Source organism: Rosa chinensis, chromosome 5 (assembly GCF_002994745.2).
Source record: "Rosa chinensis cultivar Old Blush chromosome 5, RchiOBHm-V2, whole genome shotgun sequence".
Classification (NCBI taxonomy): Eukaryota; Viridiplantae; Streptophyta; class Magnoliopsida; order Rosales; family Rosaceae; genus Rosa; species Rosa chinensis.
Window position 1 is genome coordinate 12,930,302 of NC_037092.1, and position 18,563 is coordinate 12,948,864.

General features: G+C 39.0%; 2 protein-coding genes across 3 annotated transcripts; one reads left to right on the forward strand and one right to left on the reverse strand.

Moving 5' to 3' along the window:
- Positions 1 to 11,542: 11,542 nt before the first annotated feature.
- LOC112164959 (probable lysine-specific demethylase JMJ14) lies at positions 11,543 to 17,229 on the forward strand. 2 transcript variants are annotated; one of them, XM_024301327.2, is made up of 12 exons: positions 11,543 to 11,784; positions 12,174 to 12,218; positions 12,828 to 12,899; positions 13,045 to 13,122; positions 13,231 to 13,713; positions 13,817 to 14,041; positions 14,173 to 14,334; positions 14,477 to 14,842; positions 14,963 to 15,890; positions 15,991 to 16,094; positions 16,229 to 16,423; positions 16,543 to 17,229. In XM_024301327.2, the coding sequence occupies exons 2-12, from the start codon at positions 12,177 to 12,179 to the stop codon at positions 16,885 to 16,887; spliced, it is 3,000 nt and encodes a 999-aa protein (XP_024157095.1). In that variant the 5' UTR covers positions 11,543 to 11,784; positions 12,174 to 12,176; the 3' UTR covers positions 16,888 to 17,229. The 2 variants fall into 2 exon arrangements, with proteins under 2 accessions (XP_024157095.1, XP_024157096.1); XM_024301328.2 differs by lacking the exon at positions 11,543 to 11,784 and adding an exon at positions 11,834 to 12,069.
- Positions 17,230 to 17,253: 24 nt separating this feature from the next.
- LOC112203187 (proline-rich protein 36-like) lies at positions 17,254 to 18,547 on the reverse strand (the record flags this gene model as incomplete). The annotated part of the gene is made up of 1 exon (XM_024344187.2): positions 17,254 to 18,547. A coding segment is annotated over one exon (1,041 nt), but the record flags the coding sequence as incomplete, so codon positions are not given.
- Between the last annotated feature and the right edge of the window lie 16 nt (positions 18,548 to 18,563).

Genomic DNA, 18,563 nt, shown 5'->3' on the forward strand with positions numbered 1-18,563 from the left:
GACAACAGGCTAGTGTCATCACTAACATATAGGTTTCTACCACTTAAAGAAATCAAGGGAATGCAAGGTTGTTTATTTCGTTAGCTATAAAATTATGCATTTCGGTGAAGAAGATGAATCATTCTGCGTATTAGAAATTTAGAATTATGATATTTAGATTACAATTAAAGTAAAATATCATATGAGATATTGGAATAAACTACTAGCTTAAGAACTATATAGATTGTTTTGAATGCAAAGAAGTCATTCAAAATCAAACAAGGTTGGACCATCTCCAATGGATTGGTCATTTGACAGGATGGAGCTTAAACGGTAAGAAATGAAAGAGAAAAACCCTTCAACCGATCTGTCAAATCCGACGTGAATTTGACATTCCAGTTCTCTCTGTCAAATTTGACAGATCTCCCGAAACTGTCAATTTCTTTCTTTCATCTTCTTTACTTTTCCCTCCTTCCTTCTCTTCTCTCTGTTTCTTCCTACCCATACCATAACCATTCATCCCATACCACAATCATTCATTCATGGCAGAGTATCAGATCAATTTTAATTCGAAAAGAGAGCAAGATGATGGTCGATTGCGGTGGTAGATTGCTTAGATCTGGATTTGGAGCAAGATGATGGTCGATTGCGGTGGCAGAGTATCAGATCAACATTGGCGGCGAAGCTTGATTTGGAGAGAGAGAGATTGAAATAGAAAGCTTGATCAGCGATGTTGCTTGGATCTGCTCTTGCTATGTTTTAGTTTTCATGGGTTTTGAATCTTGGAATCTATTGATTACAAGTCTGGGCATCTGATGTTGTTCTTGTAAAAACAAAACAAAACAAAAACAGAAAAACCAGAAGAGAAGTCGAGAAGAAGGAGAAGTTGAGGTGAGAGATTGGATGTTTATGTGTTTGTAAATAATACAAATTGTTTTTATTTTTACTTGTTCAAGAAATCAAAACAATTTAAAAAATAAAATATTCTTATTATTTGACTAATCCATTGGAGAACGAGTATAGCAAAAATAACACTGCCACATCAACCTTCAAATTTGAATTTGACACAAGCATTTTGAATACTCCACTGGAGATGCTCTTAGACTGATCATACGTCTTACAATTTATTGACACATCAAGTTTAGAGGCTTTATTATCAACATACCAATTGCTACACCTTTTATTTCTACTAATAATAGAATGTTTGTAACACTTGTGAAAATCACTACATCATGTGGAGTGAGAGTAGCACTTGGCTAAGTTGACTTTTTTTTTTTTTTTTTAGAAGAGGCTAAGTTGACTTCTAATGCGAGTTGTCAAAATCTTTAGAAAGTTAGAAACCCGATCATTCTCTCAATCGTAAAATAGCTATAGTAGTAATTAATGTTATACAATTGTCACACATCCACACAATTAACTTTGGAATCCCACATGATATCACAATAGGTTAATTAGTAGTGGATCATTTTTGCATTTGACTTGTTTAAAATTTTTCACCTCCACACAATATCCCCAACTTTGGAATCTTTAATAGGTTTTCATTTCAATGACTTCTTCATCCCACTGTCACCCGGCTAAAAAAATTAGGTATACAACTTAATTATACATAGCTATCAGTTAAAACTTTACTTTCATAATAGATTTTATTTATTTGAGCTTGTTAATATGTTCCATTGATTAATGAACTAATTAAATTTTGTAGTCTCTACGAGTGGTCGAGTTACGACTTGCTTAATCAAGTCTTACAATGTTAGGATGTGCAACTTTTTTTATTTTCATAGATGTCATTTTACATATAACTCATTCAGAGTTTGAGGTCATTTTCTTAGTGTGATTTTGCGTTCCATGAATCATCATCCTTTTATGATCCACACTATATATGTTCATTGGTTCATACTGTTGGAAAAGTGTGGCTTAGATTAGAGCCATTTGGAATCCCACATCAGAAAGGTGAAGAGTCATTCTTAGGTTATAAGGAATGGTACCACACACACTAATGCCGAGGCCTTTTGTATTAAAACCTCATACCCGTTCTGCACCAGGTGGCTAAAGTGGGGGGAGTATCGGCATTATTGGATCCGTGTGTGTGGGACTCATTTGCCGCTTCCGCACAACAAGTGGTATCAGAGCCTAGGTTACGCTTGGGACTTGGTGTCTCATACGGTCGAGTTGCAATTTGGAGGAGCTCCCATATGGATTGGGATCAGAAGATTTGAAATTGGATGCTTGCAGTCAAGGTGGAGCTATTGGAATTCGGATCATGAGACAATTGAAGATGGCTCGAATCACGCCAAGGTGGAGATTGTTGGAAAAGTGTGGCTTAGATTAGAGCCATTTGGAATCCCACATCAGAAAGGTGAAGAGTCATTCTTAGGTTATAAGGAATGGTACCACACACACTAATGCCGAGGCCTTTTGTATTAAAACCTCATACCCGTTCTGCACCGGGTGGCTAAAGTGGGGGGAGTATCGGCATTATTGGATCCATGTGTGTGGGACTCATTTGCCGCTTCCGCACAACACATACCACGCACACATCACCCAAATTAAACATTGCCATAGATGTTAGTTAGAAATTTGAACCATGCAAACCTCACATTCGTTCGGTGAGAATTAGTGTGAGGCTTGGCATACTCTGCGTGATTAAGTGTGGGAATATAGTTAGTATGGGCAATAAGCAATCATAAATTCATAACTCATTAAAAATTCGATATCAGCTATTCAAAAAGATAGACTAATGGCTTTTAGCTATGGATTTACATGTTTTGGTGAAGGAGATGAATTGATGAACTGTTCTAGATCCATATTTGTTAAACTAAATCAAATTAGATATAGGAGAAAACTGGATCAAAAATGGACAGAAAACATAACTCGCCTCCACGCGCTTGTAGCGTTAGCCGAATTTTTCTTTTTCGTCTAGCGGCACATCCTAGTGATGTCGTCGTCATATGGGACGTGTTTGTTAGTGTCTCTTGGTTGCTCCGTTGGACTGTGGTGGGACTTAGGGTCTGAAGTCTGTCTGAAGAATGGGGAAGGGAGGTCGTGCGGTGGGCTAGGACTAGTTTCGGGATCGATGGTTTAGCAGCGCAGGCGGGGGCTTGAGGTCTCGACCATGGGATAGGTGGGGTGAGATTGGGATCAGAGACAGATCTGATCTAGGTTGATTGCAAGTAGGGTGGTTGATCTGATATGTGTAGATTGGTTGATTGTAGGTGTTGTCGTCAGCTTAGTTCAGACAGGAGGTTTGGGTTTGTTGGTGGTGCTGCGATGGCAGTGAGGAACCGACGACATCTGTAGCCTGGTGTAGGTGGTGATGAGATGGCGGGGATGAGGATAGAATGGTTTTGGGCCTAGGGTGACCTTATTTTTTGGACGGATCTTGGGCTTGGGTTCAGGATTTGGGCCCAATATGGGCTGCTATGTTTTTCGTATTCTTTTACTTTACTATTTTAGATGTAACTTATTTATCGTTTTCAATAAGTCTCAACCACCTTATGGTTTGGAGATATGGGGGTCATCTCGGTCTGTGCACGTAGTGTGTCTTGTTTGTTTTAGGTAGGCGGCGAGTTCCTTGAAATTGCAAATGGTTGCAATCTCCTAGTAGCAGTAATGTGTCTGCTCTATGTAGGCAGCGAGTTCCTTACTTAGTTAAATGGTCGCAGCCTCCTAGTGGTAAGGCGAAACTAAGTGTCACCGAACTTATATTCCTGTGGCAATATAGTGGGAAAGCTGTACTATTTGTTATGATGCTTCTTCGTGATAAAGTCAATCTTTCCAGTATGTCACCTCAATTGTAAAGTGAATGGAGTAGTTAGTATAGCATTTTTCACTAGTTAGTGCTTGTTAGAATATATTACTTTTTAGTTGAGACTCTTGTTATCTCAGGAAGTTCTCTTAATGCTTATTGTAATCCGGGATTTAGGTACCATGTCCCCTCCCATGTATTCTGCATTTCATTAATCAAAACTTGAGGACAACCGCACCAGCCCTTCCTTCAAGAAAAAAAAAAACTATAGGAGGAAACTAATTACAAATTATGATTGAAATATTTAAGAGAGTGCATTAATGCACACTTGGTGGTAATTCATGGGTAGATGTATGGTTGGGTATCAAGCTTGGAAATTGTCCAAATACTCAAATTTTGGGAAAACTTTTCCCACTTGCTTAACCCAATTTATGGATTTCCAATTATCCATAAGATAAGTGATTTTGTTTCCTAATAACCAAATAAATTTGTTGTTTTTTTAATTTATTTTTGGGACCATTTGTCACATAGAGAGAGAGAAGTTATCGGAGACTTAACTGGAGGTTGCCAGACTTTAGCTACCGGTTGCGAGACTCTGATCACCTGATTTCGCCGGAAACTTCACCGTAGAGAGAGAGAAGTTATCGGAGACTTAACTGGAGGTCGCCGGACTTTAGCTACCGGTTGCGAGACTCTGATCACCTGATTTCGCCGAAAACTTCCGGTGAAGTTTCCGGATGTCCCCAAAAAAATCATCGGAGATCTCATGAGTCACCAAATATGATGCCAGAGACTATTATTGCCCCCAATAAAAAATTTTAGTGACCTATTCAATTTTAATTTTAGAATGTATGAAATCAATGCTTAAAATGCTTACAAGTTCTATTAGATCAGTTGATGATTTCATCTACGCACGTATTATATATGCTAATTTTTTCATCCATATGTTATCTAAAATGTCGGGGGCACTGTGGTGGTTCTGATCATTTTACCATGTATGGTGATCGACTCCAGCTAATAAAACAAAAAATTTATACTTTAGATTCTATTAACTCGAAAATTCGGTCAATAAGTCATGATCTACCATCACCTTCAAAACTTTAAATTTTATCATGCAATCCTACTGTAACATTTATGAAGAGACAGTTGAAACAATACACATAACCCCTTTCTATAACTCCACTTGCGTCTATAAACTCATCAAATGTAATATAGAAATTGGAGGCATGCAAAACTAATTTAACCGGCCATGTCTTTTCCTTTAGTTACGGATTTACATATCGATAGTGAGGGAGATGAATTCTTGGAGTCTATGCTATTATTAGATTCATATTTGCTGGTTTAGTATATTCGAGACAGGGGCAGATCCACACAGAGCCCAGCTTGGGCACTTGCCTAGACTGAATTTTTGATTTTACATTGATTTGGTGTAGGTAAGAGATGTGAAAATGACAAAAATAGGGCAAAATAAGGTGAATTGGGGAAGAAAATGACAGAAATTGGGCAAAATAAAGACAAAAACAGGGCAAAACCAAGGCAAAATCTTCACAATTGCCTCCAAAATCTGCAGCTTCTCTCTAATTTTCCTCCCTTCCCCTCCTGCCATTGACTTGCCTTACTTGAAAAAAATTTATGGATCCACCCCTGATTCGAGACACTGGAAGAAACTAACATACCCACATTTTCATCAACTTGAGGTTGGGGATGTACATTAATCCTTGAATTAATATTAGATCAAGTGCTAAGCCTTAATTGTGTATTGCCTAGTTGGGTGGAAGAGAGGTACAACTTCGTGTTATTTGTGGAGTGTGGAGCTTGTTTATCCCTGTGAAAGAGAATAGGTTCCCCATCTTTGTGCAACTTTGTGCGACTGCTATGAAGAAGAAGTCTTAGAGAATGTGACATCTCTCATTGATCCTTAAATTGATTATTCAAATAAGTCATTCAAAATTCGAATGAAAGTATAGTAATGTTAATATACAACTAATATTTTAGATATGGGCTTGCTATTCTACTTAATTGCTCAATTTCCTTACAAGTTTTGTGTTTTTGCAGTGATAGACATGCTTAGAAATAGTACGCAAAAAGATATTTTTGTTTGTTTGTTTGTTTTTTTGTTGTTGCAGCGATTGCCACATTACTATCTTCTTAGTTCACCATACAAATAATTTTTAACCATAATATTTTCAATTTTACCCTTAATAAATTCAATAGAAATTATAAAGCTATAAAATTGAAGCTGATTCTCTCAGCTATGATGGGTTCTCAACCTCTTAAAAAAAAAGAGAGAGATCTTGACCAAAAGCACCAAAATTAGCCCACTTACCCCAGCAACAAATTTTTATTCCCATTTACCCTGTTTCAAGCAAACTGATAATTTTGCCCTTGACATAATTAACAAACTACATTTTATGCCACTCAACTCTCCAGCACGTCTCTCTCTCTCTCTCCCAGATCCAGTTTTTTTCTTCTTCTTCTCTCTCTCTCTGATGGTGTCGAACTCCGGCATCACCTCCGGTGCGGCATCGAACTCCGGCATCACGACCTTGGACGACATGCGGCGATGGCGTCCAAGCCTGAAGCTCCGATCGGAGCTACCGGAGTTGAACTCAGTCTCTCTCTCTCTCTCTCTCCCCCCCAGGTGCTCCCTCCTCATCGGAGTCGGAAAGACGATACCTCCCCCATCGAGCCAGACTCCCTCGCCAATCCCGGCTCCTCCTCCTCCAGCCACCACTTCTCCGGTGACCACAGCAACGACCACAGCTCTGAATTTGAAGTCGACGACTTCTTCGCCGAAGATGACTGCGATTTGCATAACACCTCAAACTACAGGTCCACCAGTAGCATCCGGGAGCTTGATCTCATCCCCTCTGATGCAGTGATTGACCTCCGCAACATCGCCGACCGGATGATCACCGAGATTGGAGAAGCTTCTGGGGACGCCTTGCCGGAAGCCTAGATTGGCGTCTTGGACTGACCGGATATTCGAGGCAGGGAGAAAGAATTTCGATTTGTTGAATTGGGTGCCCAAATCAGATTTTTTTTTTTTTTAATGGGGCAGAGGGAAAGGAAAAAAAGTTTTGAATGTCTATTGAGGGGAAATTGGAGGGCAATAGACGTTTTTAAATTGATATAATCTCTTCGTTTTTTGCTTTAATCAAAGTTTTATTTGTCCAATTTTAGGAAGATTAGTTCTTATTCCGGCGATCGAAAATTCTATTAGGAGGCAATACATGGCTGATAGTCGTTTATTGGGGGGCAATAGACGTATATTAGGGGGTAATAGATGTCTATTGAGGGCAAAAAAAATTTCCGGTGAGATTTTCTGAAAATTTATGTGGACGGCGACGGGTGACCGGACTCCGGCGAAAGTTGGCCGAATTCCTGCAGCCGGTGACGGGACTCCGGCGGCCGATGACAGAGCTCCGGCGAAGTCTTTTCTATGGTTTCTCTCTCTTCCATTTTTTTCTCTCTCTCTCTCTCTCTAAGTAACAAAGGGTGAGGGTCAAATGGTATTAAAAAAATGAAAAAAAACAAAAAAAAAAATCTTAATGGGGTATTAGGGAAGACCTCCTTAGAGTGTTTTGGGTAAGAGAGAATTAAAAAAACTTAATGGGGTAAGTGGGAAAAAAATATCTAAAAATGGGGTAAATGGACATAATCCCAAAAAAAAAAACTGAAAAATTAAAAAAAAAGCCAAACTAAAAAAGAAAAATAAAAATTGCGCAATACATCATACTCTCTCTCTCTCTCTCTCTCTCTCCCCCTCCTACAGAATCTTTTAGTTCACTTCATCCTCTTTTCTGTTACTTTCTCTATTGAAACAGTGGTTACAATGATGAGAACGGAGTTAACATAGGAGGACAAAGAATTAAGACCTTAGATTAAGCTAGAAGATGCAAAAAAAAAAAAAAAGGGACATGAAAATGGTAAAACAGATAGAGTTGGTGACTGCGGTGGCGATGTTGTGCTGCCATGCTTTAATATATATATATATATATATATATTTTTGATCGGGTAGTTAGCTGTTACTAACTCACACACCCATGCAGTGGTATCCTAGCGCCCGGACATCTGCACCGACATTGCGGCGAAAGCAGCGAAAGCCATACTAATCCACTGCACCACAAACGCACGAACCCAAATGGTTCCTCAAATCTGCTGGCCACAGGATGGAGTTGAGATTCGAACGCTAGACCTGGGGGTTCCAAACTAGACCGTTCGACCAACACACCACACCACGTGGTTCCATGCTTTAGTGTGTGTATATATATATATATATATATATATCTTCTTTCTTGAATTTTTAAGTTTGTTTTATTATTATTTTCTTAATTTTAAGGATAAAAGTGAAAAATTTGGGTTAAAATATATTTACAAGGTGAACAAAGAAATTATTAGAGTGGTAATAGTCGCACCTTTTTTGTTTTTGTTTTTTGTCAAACCACTTAGGTAGTCTCTCTTCAAGGTCATTGTTTCTTATAAGAAGAAAAAGAAATTAATGGACAAGTTGAGTGGTATTCGATGAAAAGCTTGATTAGAGGAAAATCGCAAAAATTTTGTGTTTGCAACTTTGCATACTTGTACTAAAAAAAAAAAAAAAACATCAATAGTGATTGGACTTTGGACGAAACTCGTGCTACATTACTTTTCATGTCCGACGTAAATGATAGATGACCAAATTTCATTAATACTATTTTGAGGAAAATCGCAAAAGTTTTGTTTTTGCATACTTGTACTCCCAAAATAAAAACCCTTCAAAGAGTCTTTGTCTTGTGCTACATTATTACTTCCATCTTGGACCTAAATGATAAATAGACCAAATTACATCAATACTGTTTCAAAAGTTTAGATTCACACTATTGATATTGGAAAAAAAGATGAGATAAAATTTGGACTAAATACATCCATTTGTCGCCTCACGGTAAGTGTTAATATCCCATAAATACGGGCCCATATCTCAACATCTTAGGGGTAGTTGACAAAAAAGAAGGGGTAGTTGAAAATAATTCAACTTTCTGTCATCTGAAACCACTTCTAATATTAGTTGTAATCACCATGTCTATTCAAAATTCAAAAAACATATGAGCTCTTTTACTTTATATTCTATCCAGATTCATCATTGTAAGAAAATAAGCTCTTGTATCTGTCAACTTTAACAATATGTAAACAATTTCTGGGAGATTTTTGTTCTTCATATAGTTTTACACAATCACATATACAATGCCATACAAGCAATCAATTCATCATGCATATTCAAGCACAAACAATTGTTTCGATTCCAAGAAACCATAGAATAATCAAGAAATTGTAAATTTCATCCAGTCACCATCTACTCTAGCCTAATGCACGCCGGGAATGCTAATATGGTTCTTGAGCACAATCAAAAAACTTAATAATTATGCTATGAATTGAAAACAATATTCACAGAAAAAACTGTTTTTGCTTTTTCCCCAATTTGTTGCCAGAAAACCCAACGGAAGCTTGAATTTGTTATCCAGATGCAGCAAAACAATTCTCTTGGTATCTTGATTCACAGCAATCGGGGTTTGAATCCCTTCTGAGATGAAAACACCTCAAACACTTCCGAATCCGGTCCCATACCCTCTTCTTCATCGAAACTAACCGTTGTAGAACAACGGTCCTTTGTTCTTAAGGCTTCGGGTCGGGTTTTGGGCCTGGCTCTTGTGTTTGCTGCGACTGGTCCAAGATTAAGTAACTTACTTTGATCAGGTACCTGACCAGTTACTCGGTCAGTTACCTGATTAGTTACTTGACCCGTAAAGCAAAAACCCTCCTTTTTTTTTGTTTTGTTTGTTTTGCAAAACCCTAAAACGATTTTGATGCCAAGCAAAAACTTAATTCATATTTGTGAGCCTATGCTCTGATACCAATTGTAAAACCATATACATGCTCACAACATATGCACATCAACTCAACAATAATCATAAAAGGATCAAGACTCACCTTCTGCAATTACTGACATGGATTCCATCTCTAGAACTGCACAACAACGATCACTAGAATATAGCCTTCTGTTGCTTACCAACCTTGCTTCCCAATGGACATAACTAATGCAATAATCATGGTGGCAACATGGACCAATTCATCTTATTTATATAGGTGACTTAACCCTCAAGAAGCTTCCCATTAAAGCATTACTTATCAGATTAGGTTTCCTAGTTAGATTCTTAATGTAACACTTCATTGTAGTCTTTCTTGCAAACCAAGAACTGGATTACTTACCTTAATGAATTGATACACTGCTTCATTAAGTTACTAGTATTGATTTACAGTTTGTGTCCATGTTGAACTAGTTTTGACATTAAGCTAATTATCAATTTACTATATGTTAATGTGTGACAAGTCCATGTTGATTCTAACATCAAACGCTAGATTTGGGGGTTCCAGACTAGACCGTTCGACCAACACACCACACCACGTGGTTCCATGCTTTAATATATATATATATATATATATATATATATATCTTCTTTCTTGAATTTTTATTTTTAAAATTTTTAAGTTTGTTTTATTATTGTTTTCTTAATTTTAAGGATAAAAGTGAAAAATTTGGGTTAAAATATATTCACAAGGTGAACAAAGAAATTATTATAGTGGTAATAGTACCTTTTTTTTTTTGTCCAACCTCTTAGGTAGTCTCTCTTCAAGGTCATCGTTTCTTATAAGAAGAAAAAGAAAATTAATGGACAAGTTGAGTGGTACTCGATGAAAAGCTTGATTAGAGGAAAATCACAAAATTTTTGTGTTTGCAACTTTGCATACTTGTACTCAAAAAAAAAAAAAAAAAACTTCAATAGTTGTTGGACTTTGGACGAAACTCGTGCTACATTACTTTTCATGTCCGACGTAAATGATAGATGACCAAATTTCATTAATACTATTTTGAGGAAAATCACAAAAGTTTTGTTTTTGCATACTTGTACTCCCAAAATAAAAACCCTTCAAAGAGTCTTTGTCTTATGCTACATTATTACTTTCATCTCTAACCTAAATGATAAATAGACCAAATTACATCAATACTGTTTCAAAAGTTTAGATTCACACTATTGATATTGGAAAAAAAGATGAGATAATAAAATTTGGACTAAATACATCTATTTGTCGCCTCACGGTAAGTATAATATCCCATAAATACGGGCGAGAACGTGTTTCGAAGGGGTAGTTGAAAATAATTCAACTTTCTGTCATTAGATCTTAGCTGTAATCACCATGTCTGTTCAAAATTCAAAAAACGTTAATTTACCAAAAAATTTCAAATTAAAAACAGAAACCGCATTAAAAAGGTGTAAACGCCTGATAAAATCCTCAAAACCACAATAACTTTACAACCCAAGCAAGCAAAAACAAAAAAAACAAATTTGGACATTATCCAAATCACTTCAACCCAAAAAAAAAAAAAAAATCCAAATAAAAAACTAACAAAAATCACATAGGGTTAGTGCACTTTAATTTTTTTCTTTAGAAAAAAAGAAAAAGCCTAAAAAAGGCCAAAGATTGGTGTACTTGCAGTTCCAAAGAAGATGCTGTGTACTTGTGTGTGTGCGTGTTGTGTCACTGTGTCATTCGCGCGGACCCCACCTTATAACTTGTGCGGTTGTAGTACTCGTCTCGTCTCCCCGTTTCCGTTAATACTGCGGGCGCCTTCCAGCGGGTTGACCGTCTCTCTCTCTCTCTCTTTCTAAATTAATATTTCTCTCTCTCCTTTTTTTTTTTTATTAAATTAAATTAGAAACCGTCTTCAAAAATAATAATTAATTAATTATCCTCATTCCATATAAGACTAATTAGATCCAACTTCCTCGTTCAAGCTGGATTTCTAAGGGATTCTTTTTGTTTTTTGTTTTTTTAAATTCAACTTCCCATTTATTTCGTTACCCAGAATAAATAACATCAGAAATACAAAGATTTTTTATTGTGAATAGAAAAAAGAAGCAATAAAAACTGATACAAGGGTTTTCATAGAAGTATACAATAACCTACATATCAAGTCATCACCATCCTTGCCTGGAATCTTGGGCGTGTTCTTATTCTTAAAGGTACACCCTTTTGGTTTTTCCATATTTAAACGTGTTTTGGGTTTTTGTCTGGTTTCCATATCCTCATTGTTGTTGTTAAGACTTGTTCAATTCCTTTTCACTTTGTTAGTCTCTTCCTAATTTCGTTTACCAAGTCAATTGTTTTTAATAGGGCCTGTAGAATTATTTACCAGAGGGGTGAAAAGTTTGGGGCTTGGTTAGGGATACATGCAATTCTGATTGTTGGGTATCTGAAAGTAGGGAACTTTGTTTCTGGGGAATGCCCTGTGTGCTTTGGTGAATTAGGTACAGAGGAATTGGATTCTTTGGTTTAGGATTGTTGGGTTATCAAGAAGTGGGGAATTTTTGTTTTGATTTTGATTGAGATTTTATTGATTTTGTTTTTGCAGGCAATGGAAGGGACGAGTTTTGCAGCAGAATCTCAGACAAAAGAGGTTGGATTTCTAATCCCTAATGTTGTTTCTGTGATCTGTTTATGTCATATGATCATGGTGATTGCCAATTCTGGGTGTTAAAGATGTTGTGTGTTTTGTAAACCATTATATGTTTCATTGATCTGCAAGATGTCAGATCCGTGTTATCTGTTTCTTATCTATTGTCTATGGTGCATGCTTGGTTATGCATGTTTCTTTAAAATTTTACTTTCGTACATTTACTATGTTTGCCTGTTTGGTAGAGTAAATTTCAACATGCCATTCCCAAAGCGCGTGATATTGGGAGTGTCAATGGAGTTCCAGGGCACTCCCTGTAGCACATCATGATTTGCATCTAGTATCTGTTTTAAATGAAACTTGATTGCTGAATACCGCTTCTTTTATAATAATCCTTCACCTGTTTTTGTATGATCATCATTCACTTGTTTTCGTTTTCCTGTGCCTTCTTTCTCTGCTGTTCTTTCTCGTAATAAGTTGTCTATAGCTGAATGACTTGAAGTAGAATCCTTGGAGAATATTCGTATGTATAATGTTTGTTTTAACTGACAACATGTCAAAATTAAAATTTAGGCCATCCAGGATTTTAACTCTAACAAAACTGCTTTGCAGGTTCATTCTTCTAACAACAATCAGAGAAGTGATAACACAGTTGAGTGCTCTGGCAGTCCTCTAAGTCGAAAGGTAGGCAACATTTTACATGTTATTCATTGTGTTCTTTACGGTAATTGAATGTCGTTATCAGTAGTGATTAGCAATAGCTTCAATGTTGTAGAGTTTTTCTTTTCTATCTTCATGATATAACAGAGTTATTACTTGTGTCTTCCAGATATCAGCTAGATGGGATCCAGATGAAGCATGCCGGCCTGTCATTGATGATGCACCTGTATTTTATCCAACTGCCGAGGTATTCATTCAGTTTCTGTTCTGTTAGTATCATTTCTTTTGAAAATTAAGTTTTTGTATAGTGTGTAATAATCTGCTAATTCAATTACTTGTTATCCTCTTGTGTTAGGAGTTCGAAAATACACTTGGTTACATAGCAGAGATTTGGCCACAGGCTGAATCTTATGGTATTTGTCGGATTGTCCCTCCACGTTCCTGGATCCCTCCTTGCCCTCTTAAAGAGAAAGACATGTGGGAAAATGCTAAATTCTCTACTCGTGTTCAGCAAGTTGACTTGCTTCAAAATAGAGAGTCCATGAAAAAGAAAACTAGAGGTCGGAAGCGAAAACGAAGAAGACACTCAAGGAGACGTGCAGAAGCTAATGCTGCTTCTGAGACCGATGAGAAGTTTGGGTTCCAGTCAGGATCAGACTTTACATTTGCAGAGTTTCAGAGACAAGCCTCTACTTTCAAGGAAAGTTACTTTGGAACACATGAATTTAAGGAGGGTTCAAATTCTGGTGGAACTAACAACAAAAGATGGGAACCCTCTGTGGAGGATATTGAAGGTGAATACTGGCGCATAGTAGAGCAACCAACAGATGAGGTTGAGGTATGTAGCTACGGTCTTCCAATGCATTTAACTGCATTTGTGATTATGACTTGTAGGCTCATGTTTGTTAATGGCGGATGCCTTTTTCTGTTCTCATTTTCAGGTTTACTATGGAGCTGACTTGGAAACAGGAGTGTTTGGAAGTGGGTTTCCCAAGGCATCGTCTGTGGTAACTAGGAGTGAGTCAGATCATTATGCAATGTCAGGCTGGAATCTAAATAACTTGCCTCGCTTGCCTGGTTCTGTACTATGTTTTGAGGAAAGCGATATCTCGGGAGTTCTAGTCCCATGGCTCTATGTTGGGATGTGCTTTTCTTCGTTTTGTTGGGTATGTGTTTTTTACATGATGGTTGAAGCATGTCTATCAAAATCTTTCTTGTTCTTTCTTGTGTGTTAAACAGAGATAACATTGGGGATTACTGATATGCTTATTTGGTCTTTGTTTCTTGTTTGTAACAGCATGTTGAGGACCACCACCTCTATTCCCTAAATTATCTACACTTCGGTGACCCAAAGGTATGGTATGGAGTGCCTGGAAGCCATGCTACCTCTTTGGAACAAGCAATGAGAAAGCATTTGCCGGATTTGTTTGAGGAACAACCTGATTTACTCAATGAACTGGTACAAAGAAGATCTTTATTTCCCACGTCTTTTGTATTTTTCAATCAACTCTTGCACAGTTCTCTATATCACTTCAACTTTGCTTTTATAATTTTATATGTTTGGCTAAGGCACTAAGATTATGACTGTCATTCTTTTTCAGGTCACTCAGCTATCTCCTTCAGTTTTAAAGTCTGAGGGTGTACCTGTGCATCGAGCTATCCAACATTCTGGGGAGTTTGTTCTTACCTTTCCGAGGGCATATCATTCTGGATTTAATTGTGGCTTCAATTGTGCTGAGGCAGTAAATGTCGCCCCTGTTGACTGGTTGCAACATGGCCAAACTGCAGTTGAGCTTTACAGTAAGCAGTGCCGCAAGACGTCACTGTCACACGACAAATTGTTACTGGGGTCAGCTCTGGAAGCCGTGCAGGTCCTCGGGGAAATATCACTCGGAACAAAACTTATTACCAACCAGAGCTGGCAAAAAGTTTGTGGCAAAGATGGTGTGCTCACCAAAGCAGTTAAGGTAAAACCTTTCCCTCTCTCTCCCTTTTTTCTTTCTCCAGTGTAGCATACAAGTAGCTGCATGTGTGCTCTTATGGGTAGAGAACTAATAACTTCTTTTATTTGTATCTGGCATAAACAGAGACGAGTGGAGATGGAGGAGGAAAGACTGGATCGTCTTCCAATTTGTTGGAAGTCGCAAAAGATGGAAAGAGAATTTGATTCAAACACTGAGAGAGAATGCTTTTCTTGCTCCTATGACTTGCACTTATCTGCTGCCAGCTGCAACTGCTCTCCTGACCGATTTTCATGTCTTAAACATGCAAAGCATTTCTGTTCATGTGAAATGACTCAGAGATATGTCCTTCTCCGCTACAGTATTGAGGAATTAAATTTGCTGGTTAAAGCGTTGGAAGGGGAGTTGGATGCCATTCACGTATGGGCATCTAAGGATTCTGGAGTAGTTTCTATAGACTACACTCGTAAGTGCGCTGCTAAGAAGCCTAAGCTGGATCAAGATTCCAAGTCTTGCGATCCAATGGAAATTTTGCCAGTTTCACAAGATAAGGTTAACATGAATGGATCTTGCAGTTCCTCTAGTCCTGTTTCTTCTGCAGTAGTTCAGTCAGGATCACAGGATGGTCATAATGAAGATCAAACTTTGGCCGTGAATGCTGAGGCAAAGGTGGAGCATGATTGCAGTTTTGATTTGAATCTCAATTGTATGTCTGATGAACATGAAAGCAAGATAATTGACGTATCTGACGGCTGTGATAATAAGGCTAGTACAGTTGAGGAAGAGACATCCACATCAATGTCCAATCAAGAGAAGACTAGCACGTCTGAGGCTAATAAGTTGTTTGGTGTTGATCTTGGCTTATCACGTCCTGCTTCAAACATACCACCAATCAGTTCTTCACAAACTGAGATTGGCGATACCTCAGCTGTGAATGCATCCATGAGAGACCAAAGCTATCGATTAGGATGTTTGAGTGTTGTTGAGCCTTTGAATTTCGGAGCTGTCATGGCTGGGAAATATTGGTGCACTAAGCAGGCCATATATCCAAAAGGTATGCTAGCTACAGTATGCTTTTAAGTTGTATAATTTCGATTTTGGTTGCATGATTTGTTCTTTTTCTGTGGTTTCTTATGATTGGGTTCCTTTTGCAGGGTTTAGAAGCCGAGTTAATTTCTACAGTGTGCTGGACCCAACAAAACTGTGTAGTTATATATCAGAAGTTCTCGATGCTGGGCTTCTTGGACCCCTATTTAAGGTGTGTCTCCCACTCTCTCAGAGAAAGGGGAATAATTCCCTAACTCACTATGGTATATGAATGATCATCAAACACCATTACACTTTCAGTACCTTGCACACTTTTTCATTGTTTTCTTCTTGTGTGATTTTCAGGTTAGTTTAGAAGAATTCCCAGATGAGGCTTTTGCAAATGTATCAGCAGACAAGTGCTGGGAGATGGTACTACATAGACTAAACAATGAAATAAGTAGACGGAGTAGTCTAGACGAAAGAGGGCCCCCTTTACAGTCTTTGCAGAGCATTAACGGGTTTGCAATGTTTGGCTTTCTCTCCCAACCTATTGTTGAGGTATTGTAACTTCTTTATCCATAACTATGTGGGTTTCTGTGTTCGTGTAAAAGAGTTCTTACTTCATTCTCAAAATTGAAAATTAATGCAGTATCTCACTCTGATTGCATTTTCTCCAGGCTATTGAGGCCCTTGATCCTGATCATCTATGCACAGAGTACTGGAATCACAGGTGTACGCAGCAGCATTCATCTGTACCAAGTTGCTCTCTAGGAGCGCCGCAGACAAAGCTATTTGGTATGAACATGACAAACAAGGAGCATAATCAACCATCTGTGGAGGGTCATCACTCAATCGATGAGATGCAGTTAGTTTTACGAAGACTCTTAGAGAAGGCGAATCCAAATCCCGAAGAGTTAAGGACATTACATAGAATGTTATCCAGTCAGTCAGCCGAAGCAAGAGTGGCATGCGCAGAATTGATTGAAGAGATGCAGAGAAATGTAGATAACAGGAAGTCATAGGTGCACCCAACCCATCATTCTTTCTCATTCAAGGTAGCTAGCAACATAGTCATTCGTTAGGCCCTATTCTTCGGTCGAAAAAGTCCATAAAGAGGGAAAGGAGGGATTCTGGGTCTTGAGCCGGCACAAAATATTTGCAATGTGGCTTACTCATGAACTGGATTCTACAGTTTTGATTTTGATGATGAGGCCAATATTGCCTTCTTCTACTAACCTCTCAGTTTTAACATTTCTAGGCTCAGTTTAGCTTATAGTTTTCTTATTATTTTGTGAATCATTGAAGAATAAGTTTGTATAATAAAGATCCTACTTCATGTCTTCAATGTAATGCTTCACATGCAACTCTGTAAATTTTTTGGTTCATCACAAACAATCATACACGAACACTTTTAATCTGATTGAAATCAATTCCAACAAATCCAAGAAATCATTATCTACTAAATCTCCAATGGTAACAATTACAGCAGTGCCGAGATTCATTGACGCAACCCTAATTTTCCAATGTTGTTCAAGAATTAAAGGTCACCAACCCTTCAATTATCTACAGAGAATTGAATATCAAATTGAGACAATGAAATCAAAGAACCCTAATTTGAAGATTTGCCCCAATTTTTTTCACTCACCAAATGTAATTCCTCAACCCCAAAACTGCAAAAGCCACCATTAATCCAACCGGAAACTGAACGCAGAGGCACGGCGTTGTCGCACCGGATTTCCACGGCGGGATGCTGACGCCGGCGGGAAGAAGCTGCCCTGGACTCGGCGGCGCTGGCGACGGCTGCTGCTTTGGCTTCGGCATAGAGACGACGGTTGCGACGCCGTAAACAGAGTAATCAAGAACGGTTGCGACGCCGTGGACGACGACGTTGGCGGTGACGTAGACGTCGGGCTGGGTGATAGTCGAGTCGTCGACGGTGAAATTGGACTCGGAATTGCTGGTGACGACGATGAACTTTCCGGGAAGGAGAGTCGGGAGGCGAGAGTTGGTCTTGAAGAGGCGGAGGTCGGCGAAGGTGAGCCGCTGAGGCACCACGTGGTAAGGCAGCAGGAACGGGTCGGCGGCCGGCACGCGCGTCACGGCGTCGTTTTGAGGCACGAAGACGGTGGCGCTCAGTGGAAGGGCGAGGGGATTCGCAGCCGTGATGATGTTGACCCAGCTCCCGAAGTCGCCTGAGCCGATCAAAGCGTCGATGATGTTGTTGAGTTGCTGCCCCGTCGCTCGTGCCGCCGGAGGAGGCGGAGGCAGTGGAGATGGAGGCGACAGCGGCAGTGGGGATGGAGGCGACGGCGGAAGTCGTGATGGTCTTGAGATTCTTGATCGCGGAGGCGGAGGTGATGATGGAGGTGACGGCGGCGGCGGTGATGGTGATGGAGGTGGCAATGGTGATGGAGGTGGTGGTTGTGGTGGCGGTGATGGGGTGAGGTGGTTGGGGGAGTAGCGGAGGCGGCGGCGGAGGAGGATGGATTGAAGAGGGTGAGAGAGGCGGTGATGAGGAGAATGAAGAGAGATGGAGGCGCCATGGGAGAGAAGGGTTGAGGTTTTCTGTGACTGAGAATTTTTCTGGGTTTGGAGAGAAGAGAGAAAAGTGGAGAGTGAAGAAGAAGAAGAGGGAGAGGGTTTTGCCCAGGCGGTTATATTATGCTGTAACAGAATTGCGAATTACGAAGCGCTAACC

Coding starts and splice junctions, on each gene's coding strand:
- LOC112164959 (XM_024301327.2), top strand. CDS start 12,177: ATGGAAGGGACGAGTTTTGCAGCAGAATCTCAGACAAAAGAG. Junction 13,123..13,230: donor TATTTTATCCAACTGCCGAG/GTATTCATTCAG, acceptor CTCTTGTGTTAG/GAGTTCGAAAATACACTTGG. Junction 13,714..13,816: donor AACCAACAGATGAGGTTGAG/GTATGTAGCTAC, acceptor TCTCATTTTCAG/GTTTACTATGGAGCTGACTT.